This window comes from Mizuhopecten yessoensis, unplaced genomic scaffold, assembly GCF_002113885.1.
Source record: "Mizuhopecten yessoensis strain PY_sf001 unplaced genomic scaffold, ASM211388v2 scaffold7453, whole genome shotgun sequence".
In the NCBI taxonomy this organism is placed as follows: Eukaryota; Metazoa; Mollusca; class Bivalvia; order Pectinida; family Pectinidae; genus Mizuhopecten; species Mizuhopecten yessoensis.
In genome coordinates, this window is record NW_018407055.1 from 88726 (window position 1) to 102295 (window position 13570).

Here is a 13570-nt window from a genome sequence, read left to right on the forward strand (position 1 = left end):
CTGTTTGAAGTTTGTTCTTGCTATATCTCAAGTACTTGATGGATCTTTCTGAAATTTTATATGTACTTACAGCACCTACCATGAAGTGCTATATCTTTACTTCATACCAATATTTTTAAACATATATTCAGGTGAGCGATACAGGCCCTCTGGGCGGGCCTCTTGTTATATTTTAATATCAACACCCTAACCTGTCTATGAAAATGAAATTAATGCCAATGGTCATTAGGTAATTACTGATTCAGTCACAACTAAGACCGATTGAGAAAGTACAATTGTTTTTTTTAAATTATAGTTATGTGATAAAAATTAATTATATTAAAGGAATAATACGAACTGATCAGTGTATTTACCGAGCGGCTTGGCAAGCGTACGAGTGTCACGACCTCGACTACAAAATGCTGATAATAGAGAGCCTTGACGCGGACACGGAGACCCGGCGGCTGTCACCTGTCGCTGTTCTCTGTGACGGGTATCTGGACCTAATAAATGGACCCCAGGACCACAGTGGCTGTAGGATAGGCAACTGTCGTAAACGGCTTTCTACGTTCATGGCTATTGTAGCTACAGGTGAGTATGGTTACATCATTTATTGAGTATTGTAGAAGTGTACATACATTAAAACGTAGAGTCAATATGATTCTATGAAAACGAAACATTTAATAAAGCGTTTCTCACCAGAGAGTGATCAATACTCCAACATATCAACAAAGTGAATAATTTGTCATAGAAATACACAGTGTATATATTCATGCTACTGCATTTGTATGTACAATTCCATATATGGCATGGTTGGAATACTTATTTGGCACAACAAAATATCTGATTGTTTTTACCTAGCTATTCATGCAGTATTTAAACATTCAGCAACACGATGTCTTCTGTCATACGCCTCGGTACAATGTTACCAGTATACACCTAGTCCAACCGGTGCGGGACAAGTATAACAAAGGTTAATTTTCTACTTTACGTGAAACAATGTTCTATTATTTGCAAGCATTAGAGTATTACCAAACCATCTGTAGATATATATTATTTACCTTCACTGTTCGGTTCTACATTCTCTTGATATTGTAATCAAAATGTTAAGATAAATCGTACAACCTGAAGAAATTTGAAAAAAATTGAGTATTTCTCCCTTCATTATTAAGGGAGGATTTGGTTGGGTTTAGTATTGTTTAACATCCTATCAACAGCTATGGTCATTTAAGGGCGGCCTCCCCTGAGTGCACGATGACACAATTTGTACAGATCTGGTATGTATCGGCCAGGGAACAGAACTCAAAGCTTTTCTCACAGGGGCGAACGCTCAACCAAAGGCCAAAAGTGAGGCATTGTAAAGGGAGATATTATAAAGAAGAAAACATAAGATCCCAAATTAAGTCGCCTTTTACGATCATACAATTGGGGCAGCAGGTACAAATCTTACGCCATACATGCAGGGACTATTAGGGTAGGATATACGGCAATTGTTGATGTTGCGCTTATGAACAAAGTCCTATCGCCTATTAAATATAACATTTTGCGGAGAAAGAAAAACTTCACTTCTGAAGCTTAGTTGTAGCAATGTATTGTTATTCTTAGAAATTTAGTTATCTTAGATAATCACTTCATTACTCTGTCTTATCCTGTACTTTATAGTTTCTGATACTTGAGACGGTGACGCTGATTGATTTTTGAATATATTTACATGAAGTGATCATATTGCAAAAAGTAAATAATGTGATAATGTGAATTTCTTTTTCAGTGTATACTATAGGCCATCTTTTAACTTATGCAAGAATGTAGAATATTTTTATAATTTAATTAAAAGTCAAATGTCTGTTTAACAGGGAAGCATTACCTACTTCATTTTACAACTACAAGCCCACAGACGTTGCGATTCTTCCTATTGAACTCCAACGATAACCAGGTCGTTACCTTAGGTATATGGTACTCTCAATCCAACCGTCGAGATGTGTATGTGAATGACGAACTAGTTCTAGCAAAGAACGCTAGAATGGTTAATGGTAAATATGTAGTCGATCCGCCTTCATATCCAGGTGAATTCGTTCCGGCTACAGACTCCAGTGATGTCACCGGAACTAATTTCTTCGACAGGGACTCAAATATTTTGTATGTTTTAGTTAGAGGCAGCAGTCCAGTCAAAATAGTAACAAATCCGTCGTTTATCGTCTCATTTCAAATACCAGCATTGACAGCAGAGGAGTTCTACGGGGAAGCATTAATACATAATTTAGCTTTGTTTTTCGATGTACCGCCGGAGAAAATCAGGGTAGTTAATGTTGTGAGGGAGTCTGGAAGAAGAAGAAGACGACGAAGAGATGTAGCTGAGGATATGGAGATTCAATTTGAAATCAGTGATCCCCCAAAAACAGGTATTGATCATTGGGGTTTACATGATTTGTAATCATTTCTTCATTATTTAATATTTTTTGTTTTGTTTAACATTTTTGTATATCTGTTTAAATATTTATACAATATATGATATTTTAAATCTCATAAATTTAAATTATAAAAAAAAAAATCGATCCGGTATGTATCCGTTACACAAAATTTGTCAGAAAAAAACAATTCAGTGAAACCTAGATCAGCACAACCATAATCTATAAGTATGGTGCGAAAAACGCTTAAACAGGTATACCGCTAAAGTATGTACATTTACGTTTTAAACTGGTGAAATATATAGTCGACATTATTGCTAACTATCACATTACTATTTGAAGATGGGAACGCTACAGAAAACGAAACATTGACAACGGAATCCTTGTTGAACATATCATCAAAGTTTATCAATGAGGTGCAGGGAGGAAAGGACTTAAGTAAGGCACTCAATGTGACTATAAGCAGTATTGCTGTGAGTGAACCGCTTCCTGAGGTACGTGAAGACGGGGAATACATAATAGAAGACTCCGATGGGAAACTGACAATACCAAAGAGTATGAACATAACCATACAGCCGTCTGCGTCATACGAAACTGTACAATTTCCTACACAACCCTCTCTGAAAGTGTATGATGAGCAGGTAACAAACATTCAATTCATAAATGCGTATATATACTAAGTTATTATATAACTGATATTTAAACAGAATTTGGTTGGCTGAGAGCTCTTCACAACCTAGTCAAAAAAAATCATAAATGAGTGGTGCTAATTTCCAGTCCTGAATGGAGGAACGATGTCATGTGACGAATCTGTAAATCTGTTACAGACCTCGTTCTATGAATGGAAAAGTGTTACAAACCTCGACCTATACATAAAAAGTGTTATAGACCGTTACTAAAAATAGGCATAGGTAATTTCCCAGCAATTAATTAACAGACAATCAAATGATATGTTATTAACCTCGTTCTATAAATAGAAAAGTGTTACAGACCGTGAATATGTTACAAATCACACTACTAAATTCAACTACAAATGAACTATTTCATCAAATTCTCATCTATGTCATGGATGCTGTCGATTGTGCAAATAATATTTACTTGAAATTAAATATCACATGAATTGAATATGAAATTGTATATATCATTTTGTATTCAAAGTTCTTCAATCTGTGATTCTAAAATAGTCCATGCCATCCATGTGTTTATGACATGAGAAATGATTAATCTTTTTATAAAATTGTCATACAATAAAACAAATGTGGACAGTTTCGGTCTATCCCTGTTTAAATCAGAGAAAAGTCCTCACATGGAGTCCATAATTGCAGTATGTTCACCGGTTTCCGTGAAATCCAGTGAACATCAAATTCTACATATATAACTTTGAAATAACCATAATATCCGGGAAATTCGAGCACTACCGTCACAACAACAGTGGCGTCGGTATTTTAGCATTGTTTAACGTCCTATCAACAGCTACAGTCATTTAAGGACGGTTTCCCCTGTGTGAAAGATGCATGCGTATAGTGTATGCGTGTGTGTGTTGGGAGGCTGCGATATGTTCGTGTTTGTCACATTGTGATAGCGCGGAACTGATGCCGATATTATAGTGCTAGCCCAGTAAAACACACTGCCGAAAACACCCAACAGGACACCCCACCGGTCACATTATACAGACAACGGGCGATCAAGTCGTCCCACTCCAAAATTGCTGAGTGTTAAGCAGGATCAGAAACTACCATTTGTACAGTCTCTGGTATGTCTCGGCCAGGGCAGAACCCAAAGCCTTCCTCACAGGGGCGAGCGCTCAACTAAAGGCCAAAAGTGAAGCAATGTAAAGGGAGACATTAGAAAGAAGTTGTTTAAAAAAAAAGAAAAGATAAGATCCCAAATTTAGTTTCTTACGACCATGCAAAGGGGGCAGCAGGTACATTTCTTACGCCCTACCTTGCTATCGTCAGTAATGATACTGTTATATATGGGGAATTATCATTAAGATAAACGATAATAATTTACTGCATTGAAAACAGGCTTTATGTATACACATCATCTGTTACAGGATCAACCGATGACAAAGTTGGGCAGTATTGGCGACCCTTGGCAGATGACTGCATATCTGATATCCGGCGCTAACCTATCTGCCACACTACATGGTACTACAACCGTAGATGTGGTTGGAGGATGGGCGAATTTCACCGACCTTACCGTATCCCATTACGGGAACGACTTCTGTCTTCACTTTAATAAGACTTACCCAATTAACGAAAAACATTTATCTACTCAATCAGACACCTTTTCTGTTGCGAAGTTAGAGGTCGCTTTGAGTAATAATATATCTACAGAACCCTTAGTTATGAACAACGCTACCGAAATGAGGATTAATTTGATAGACAACACCACAAGACATCGAATCAGCGACATAGCATGGAGGGTAAATATTCAGTGATTGAGTAGCCACAATATATCCTGTCCTTCTGCCCCCAGAGGGGGCCACACTAACTGTTTATACAAAATTGAGTCATTTTTGCCCAAGGATGCTCAAGGCTAAATTAGGGAAAAAAAATATCCCTACGGTAGAATAAGGATTTTAAAGGTTTTACCTCTATTTCCCCTATTCGGCCCCGACCCTCTGACCCAAGGGGAGCCACACCCATGGTTTATACAAAATAAAGTCCCCTTGGCCCAATGATCCTCACAAGCTAAATTTGGATTAAATCCCGTAATCCCTATGGTAGAAGAAGGATTTTAAAGGTTTTACCACTATTTTCCCTGTTGGATCCCGCTCCTTTGCCCCCAGGGGGGCCACACCCACCGTTTATACAAAATTAAGATGCTCTTCGGGCAGGTGAGCTAAAAATGATTTTTTTTTTATTAAAAGCATACAAATACAAAATACAGCAATTTAAATATTCAAATCCATCGAAAAAAGTATCAGTATGCAATTGTGTCAACGTCCTGTATTCATAAGGAATGTAGGCTAATTTTTCCTGATAACATGTTATTTGTACTTTATTCCAGGGCCATAATTGGACAGCAACAGTCAGTCTCGTGAATGCGTCGGATACTACGGGGAACATGTCAGGGTCTCTCCAGGCGATATTTGATCCCGACACTGGTGAAGCTGTGTTTGATTCATTGACATTCGATCAGATTGGCTTATACTTTTTGACATTTCATGTAACTTCTTCCCCAGAAGAGTATGATATTAACGACAATGTCCAGGTCCAGGTAGTTAATGAAAAGCAGTTTGCCCTACTCAACGACAACACAACGATCGTCACCAATATAACCGTAACGTTTGAGGAAAATTACCAGCAGATTGTGGGGGATAACGAGGCCAGTTTCGGAGCCATGATCGCTAATATATTTGCACAACAAAATCCTGATGTACTGTTGTATCTCGTATCAGTTAAGGAAGGTAATAAATATTACATTTAACTGATCAATTTGAATAGATGCACTCAAAATGAAATGAGACTAGCATGGATTTGTTCATGCCAGGCACACTTTTCTTTCTTGCTGTAATTACAATGAAGTGTTAACAAACACAAAGTTATATTTGATGTGTATCATACTACAGGATGATGTATAAATACCGTGTTACGCTATATCGGTTTTTATTACTTTGTAGGGAGCATAGTAGTCAGACTAGCGATGAGAAGTCAAGCAGGCGATATCAACAGTACCGTGGAATCAATCTATGAAATAGTGAAATCCGGCAACTTTAATTTCAATGGCGTAAACCTGAAATCCCCGGAACTTCGTGTGAATGAAATAGATGTTTCATCAGTAAGTGTTTTCACCTTTTGTAATTAAACTTGTTATCATGCCTTACCTACAGACGCAGTAAAAGAGTAAGGGTGATGTATTCCATCTTAAGTGGGGCCCTTGCAGAATCAGGGATGTTCTACATCGCTTGCTAATGGAGCAATGAGAAAAATCATATTCATTTGCTTACACGTTTTCAAAACAAAGGCATACATATATATATATATATTTCTTTTTTGACAGCCCAACTTTTCGCTTTCTGTTATTGCCTACCTCAGCACATGTTTTCACCTTAGCTGTTGTCATGCTTTGTGTTTACTGTGTATTGCAGGTCACAACAACGAAAGTTGTTCCAACATCAATGGTACCTAAAACCACAGCACCGGATACTACAACTACAACGGCGGTAACTACGACATCAGCGGTGGATGTAACAACTACAACACCGGTTACTACGACAACAACACCGGTTACTACGACAACTACGGTTGATACTACCACTACACCACCGGTTACTACAACAACTGTTGACATAACGACTACAACACCGGCTACTACGACAACGACGGTGGATACTACCACTTCACCACCGGTTACTACAACAGCTGTTGACATTACGACTACAACACCAGTTACAACGACAACAACGGTGGATACTACCACTACAACACCGGTTACTACGACAACGACGGTGGATACTACCACTACACCACCGGTTACTACGACAACGACGGTGGATACTACCACTACAACACCGGTTACTACAACAACTGTTGACATTACGACTACAACACTAGTTACTACGACAACAACGGTGGATACTACCACTACACCACCGGTTACTACGACAACAACGGTGGAAACTACCACTACCCCACCGGTTACTACGACAACGACGGTTGATACTACCGCTACACCACCGGTTACTACAACAGCTGTTGATAGTACGACTACATCACCGGGTACTACTACGACAACGCCGGAGGAAACTTCGACTTCAACATCGGTTGCTTCGTCAACAACGACGGATACTACGACTTCAACACTGTTAACTACGACAACTGTGGATTCTTCGAAATCAAGTAACAAGAATTCTGGGATGTCCTTTCCTACACTGATTGTAATTGTCACTACTCCATCAGTACTTTTAGCGGGAATAGTTGTTATTTTTCTCATTATCAAATGCAACAGACTGCGACATCAGGATGCAAGAGGTAAGTTAATACATATTAATTATGGTTGTTTTATTAACTCACCTGCCCGAAGGGCAAGTGAGCTTATGCCGTACCGCGGCGTCCGTCGTCCGGCGTCAATTTTTCCTTTTAAAAGCCTTTATCTCCTGAAAGACTGATTCGATTTTAAGTAAATTTAATATGGAGCATCCTAGGGACAAGGGGCTCAATGGATTTATGAAATAAGGGTGTGGCCCCGTAGGGGGTTTAGTTAGGGGCCAATAAAGGGGAAAAATAGAAAAAAAATATCAAAAATCTTCCCTATTTCCAGAAATGCTAAAACCAAATACTACTCATAGCTGTAAAGGCCTTTGGGTGGTTTTTGACAAATAAACAAAATAGGTCATATCTTCCATTGTTTTAATCGGAAGTTGTTCATATTTGACAGAAATACTTGTTAGGGGGATGGGGTCTGCAGGTAATTTTTTATGAGCCTGACCCGCTAGGGGACTAAATTAGAGGCCGAAAAGGGGGGGAGGAGCAAAAATCTTCTTCTTTAGTTATAAAAATGCTAGGATCAAATACTACCCATAGCTGTAAAGGCATTTGAGTGGTTTATAAAATTTGTGATTTTTATGTCACCCAGGGCCCCCGTTTGCCCCTGAAGAGGGGGTAAAATTTAGTATATTTTATATAGGAAATAGGCATGACGGGCCATATCTTCCATTGTTTTGAAAATAATTTGTTCATATTTGAGAGAAATGGTATAAATCATGTGAGCCTGCCCCCCTAGGGGACTGAGTTAGCGGCCGAAAAGGGGGGAATTTAGGGAAATTTAAAAAAATCTTCTCCTCCAGTTCTAGAAATGCTAGAATCAAATACTGCTCATAGCTGTAAATGTCTTTGGGTGGTTTATACAATTTGTGATTTTCATGTCTCTCAGGGACCCCGTTTGCCCCTGAGGAGGGGGTGAACTTTATTATAGTTTATATATGAAATAGACATAATTGGTCATATCTTCCAATGTTTTGAACGGAATTTACTCATATTTCACAGAAATACTTGTTAGGGAAGGGAGGTTTGCTGGTATAAAATGTATGAATCTGACTTCCTAGGGGGCTGCGTTGGGGGCCAAAAAGGGGAGAAATTTGGGAAAATTTCAAAAATCCTCTTCTCTAGTTACACAAATGCCAGGATCAAATACTACCCATAGCTGTAAAAACGTTTGGGTGGTTTATATAATTTGTGATTTTCATGTCTACCAGGTCCCCCGTTTGCCCCTGGTAAGGGGGTGAACTCAAGTATAGTTTATATAGGAAATATACTTAATATGCCATATCTTCAAATGTTTTGAACGGAGTTTGCTCATATTTGACAGAAATACTTGTTAGGGGAGGTAGGTCTGCTGGTATAATTTTTTCTGAACCTGACCCTCTAGGGGGCTGGGTTTGGGGTGAAAAAGGAGGCGAATTTCGAAACTCTTCTAGAAATGCTTGTATCAAATACCACCTATAGTTGTAAAGACCTTCGAGTGGTTTATATACTTCGTGATTTTCATGTGCCCAGGTCCCTCGTTTGCCTTTGGGGAGGGGGTAAAGTTTGGTATTGTTTATATAGACAATTCGACAAATGAACAGCGATCACATACTTGTTATCTCCAACCCAACTAATGTTCTATAAAATCTCCATAGTAACGCTTCCAAGTTCTTACCCTACATGTCTGAAATGGTTACAAATTGGCATTACAGAACAAATGTAAATATTGTGCCATGATTGCTTAAATAACCAGGTGACCGATACAGGCTCCATGGGCCTCTTGTAATTAAAGAGACTGTCCGTATATACTAGGAATTTTTAATTCAATGAAAACGACTCTATATTTTATGTGTGCGCCTAGGTTTGTCTGAACATGACATTAACTAATCTTGTCTGATAGTACGATCATAAGCAACGGGAATTATTTCAAAATAAGTTAGTTGTTGGATGATGATTTCTTAATTACATGTAATTGAAACTCTATTTATGATGCATACATTTTGTCCAACTTATTAGAAGTTAAACCCGTCTGCCCAGTTATCCTTGGTTTGGTTCAGTTTAGTTTTGTTTGACGTCCGATCAACAGCTATGGTAATTTAATGACGGCCTCCCCTGTGTGCAAGATGCATGCATGTAGTGTATGCGTGTGTGTTTTAAAGAGGCCGCGATATGTTCGTGTTTGTCACATTGTGATAGCGCGGAACTGATGCCGATATTATAGTGCTACCTCACTGAAACACACTGCCGAAAAAAACACAACTAGACACCCCACCGGTCACATTATACTGACAACGGGCGAACCAGTCGTCCCACTGTCAATGCTTTTTCAACAGATCGTATTTTTAATTTCCGGTTTGCTAACAAAAGTAAACGTTGAAATAGATTTAGCTACTTAGCAACATATTTTATCATAACAGTTCTCTAAACCATTATTGTTTCAAATGATGCAGTTAACTAGCAAATAATAACGATGCGTTGGACAGTAAACGGTGCGATGCAATCATTTTAACGTTGTTGATTAGAACTCTTGATTGATAAATAAATAGTTATTAAAACAAACGAAACGATCATATTCTATTTAAAAACATTACTTTTACACAGAGAATAGTCGATATTTCCGTGTATTTCTTTCCCTATAATAAAGGTTCAGTTTTTCTGTAATATGATTAATCAGGGTATTATGAGCTGAAGCATGATAAACACTTATTTTGTTAATTGTTCCGACCCTATCATGTTTCACTCTTTAAGGCTCCCTAGTACAGCCAGCAGTTGTTCACCTGAGTCATCATTCAAGCACACGCAATAAACGCACTGCTTTTAATATCGAAATCTGCCAGAGCTGTAGAATATATCTGTATTTATCTCCATCCACTACATTTAAGGCCTAACACTACTGATCTAAGACGAATTGTGAATGATTATGTCTTATCTCTAATTTTAGAAGAGTTTAAAATTATTGAAATGTCACTGATCTGTTATTCAAATAACATTGCTTAATCCGTTTCGTTTTAAACTAAGTTTGTACAATTGACTGACATACAATCGGAATGTACAATTTAATCGTATAAATAGGTAAAAGAATAATGACCTTAGAGTACTAAAACATCTGAATATTTATATACTATTATGTATTCTTGCTACAACAAATGGCATATTATACAACAAATTTTTATGTTTTAGATAAATGCTTCTCTTTAAAACCAGTTCACTCGTTGTCATTAAAATACCAATTACTTGTATCTTCATTTTTTCGTGTTTCTTGAAGACTGTTTTGCAGTGGTCAATAAACACAGCTCGTTTATTTATTTCGTAGAGAGTAGAGACAACATTTTATAAATTGTACAAAAAAAGGAAGAAAGGGATATTTACAAAATAACGACATGAACTATTCTATATATAATGAATACAAGAAAAAAAATGAGTTGAAGTATATCGTTGCAGATTGTGATGGGTTAATAATGTTAAATTGAATATTAAATATTGTTTTTTGTCTACAGAACAACTAACCTGGAAGGATTCATCGATGGTCGCTGACAATTTTCACACGACAGAAAACCAACAAGGAAGAAACGAATATCCCTACTCGTCACCTTTTTCGATTACCAACAATATGAAGTCATATCAAACGCAACTACCACGCATACAAACCAATTCTGTCTTGAGGTCAGTTACCCCAACGATAACGCCATCGAATTTCGCATACCTTGGCGTCGGTGATAACGGACATTCTTCTCGGACATTTTACACAGGAAAACAACAGAACAGGTTCAATTAATTATCATGTATGGGTACTATGTCCAAAATCGTTGCAACATTGGTTAGCAAAATGATAAGAATCAAAGGTTTTAATTTTCTCAATTTATTAAGTACAGTGAACTTAAATTATTACACCAGATTAAAGTTGTGATCACTATTAAATGTGCTGATTATGTTAAGGTATTCCAAACATGATGCATTCCAAAATTGAAAATGGGACTGCCATACATCCTCGGAATTCAAAACAATATTTAATGATTTTCTTATGCTTGTATGCATCTCTGTATACTATCTTTAAAAGTTTAGCGGTATTTTCGGAGAGTTTAATATTTGAATTGTTTGTATATATAACCTTTTAACCACTTAACAATAATTTGTGATGAGAGTTCTGTTGATACCGCATAAATGTCTGTAACAAACCTATGTTATAACATGATGGCCAAGTTAATTACTTCAGATAATGTGCTAGAAGATGTACCTTACGTACACATGTTACATGAAAATCGGAATGCTTATGTTTAAAAGATACAACATATAGATGATCTGGAAGGTGTCCATGGAAATTTATTACAACTATTAATTATTTTAAATTATTGATTAAGTTAGATACTCCAGAACCATTTCATCTCATTGCGCCCTTCATACAAAAAAGTGTAACATAATCGGTGTAAGGCACCTGTATTGGCTTCCTCTGATTATGTCATAATCTTTGTAATTATTAATGTTCTACCTGTATGTAGATTTAGAGAGGAAGACATGAACGCAGATAAAGTACGTCCAATGGGAATTTTACTTTTCTTTTACAGATTTAAACATTTGTATATGTCTACACGTTGATCAAACACGTGTCTACTCAAATACGCTACCGAAATTGGTAAACGGCCATAACACGTTTTAAACTGTGCTATAAAGTTGCAAATGAATTTGTTTTCATCTGAGCATATAGCATTTATTTTATTCATCAAAACGTTTAGAGTGCGAAATGGCTTTGATGTAACCAAGTCAGAAAACAAGAAAAAAATTCCTTCGTCGATAATATTAATTTTTGAAGTTGTACTATATACGACATCACGTGCCTATTTTACCACGTGACATATCACAGGACCATCAAGTATGTTGACAAGTACACGAACCGCTCATGACTCTTTTAAATATTGTTATATATAACTATATTAAGTATCTTAATATTCCTTGTTTTGTTTACCTGTATAGCCAGAAACGTGTTTCTATATAATCGATAGTTCGTATAATCTAGACATTTAATTAATCAAGTAGTTTTATGTTTTTTAGGAATTTGCAACTATTTGTAAGGAGAACAGTTATATATTCCGAACAGATATATCTGTTAGTGAATTCGCGATTAAGATCGGGATTCATTATCAGATAATCAAACACCTATTGCGTCACGTGATATGTTTACATTTTTGTCACAACAAATGACGATGGAACTGATATCACCTGTGTACAAGAGTGTATTAAGAAACTTAAATCATCCTATGTATAATGATAAATGTAAATGTTTCAATTAATCATATTATTCTCCGACGAAAGATACATTGTATCTTACACCTTTTATTTTAAGATGTTGTGGGTAATAACATGTAATAATATTAACATGTCTCGGAAACTTATACAACAATTTAACGTTAAACCATAGTTCAAAAATGATATAAGTTTTACACTAATTGTGCGACAGTGTTATTTCCACAGATAACTATCCTTCGGACAATTTCTTTAGTTGTGTTTTATGTTTCCCTTTATTTTTAGAATAGATAGATTCCATGACTAAGTATTTAATTGGTACACAGGAAATCGATATATAAATGGTTATCCTCCAGGAACGCTGTTATAAAATGCATGCAGTTTAAAAAAGGTGAAGCTAAAATCGGTCACATAGGTTTAATTTGTCTTTAAAAAACATTGTAAGTAATTGGAAGGTATTTTAATTTCCTTTTGAGAGGTTGGTGTTTATTTCAGAGAGTAAAGTAAAGGACAATAACATGATGTTTAACAAAGATGGTGTGTTATTAATATGTAAGTAAACATGTATCATATTTCTGTATTCCAGAATAAATATTTAATTGAATAATCAATCTTGGCTTGTGTACTTTGTATTCTTTGAAGTTAATCGTGACTGACATTACCGTATTATTGCGTCAGCTATGGCAAAACCGCTTTCTCATGATTTAGTGTCGAACATGGATGGCATGCAGTATTCACTTATTAATCACCCGTTATNTTAAGTACATCATTTGATGACCGTGCAGGAAACAAGAAAAAGGTATCTGTGACTACAATATAATGTTTGGCATTTGAACGTATCCTTGGACAATTTTGTCAGCTGTATATTTCCTATACTTTTTACCTGGAGTATCCATATTATGTAATACAAGCACAGATTTGGGTGGCGGAGCGCACAGTTTAAGAAGGGGATGAGCTTAGCCTACGATTTTGCCT

At 36.6% G+C, this 13570-nt stretch overlaps 1 protein-coding gene across 1 annotated transcript in view; it reads left to right on the plus strand.

Moving 5' to 3' along the window:
- LOC110453561 (mucin-3A-like) overlaps positions 1 to 13191 on the plus strand; it is a 16341-nt gene extending 3150 nt beyond the window's left edge. Inside the window, exons 2-10 of the mRNA XM_021502539.1 lie at positions 325 to 570; positions 1833 to 2378; positions 2727 to 3025; positions 4441 to 4812; positions 5400 to 5799; positions 6013 to 6170; positions 6481 to 6630; positions 6814 to 7363; positions 10855 to 13191. Coding sequence (XP_021358214.1) covers positions 325 to 570; positions 1833 to 2378; positions 2727 to 3025; positions 4441 to 4812; positions 5400 to 5799; positions 6013 to 6170; positions 6481 to 6630; positions 6814 to 7363; positions 10855 to 11132 — 2999 coding nt within the window. The 3' untranslated portion in view covers positions 11133 to 13191. The remainder of the gene's footprint in view (positions 1 to 324; positions 571 to 1832; positions 2379 to 2726; positions 3026 to 4440; positions 4813 to 5399; positions 5800 to 6012; positions 6171 to 6480; positions 6631 to 6813; positions 7364 to 10854) is intronic.
- Positions 13192 to 13570: the final 379 nt, after the last annotated feature.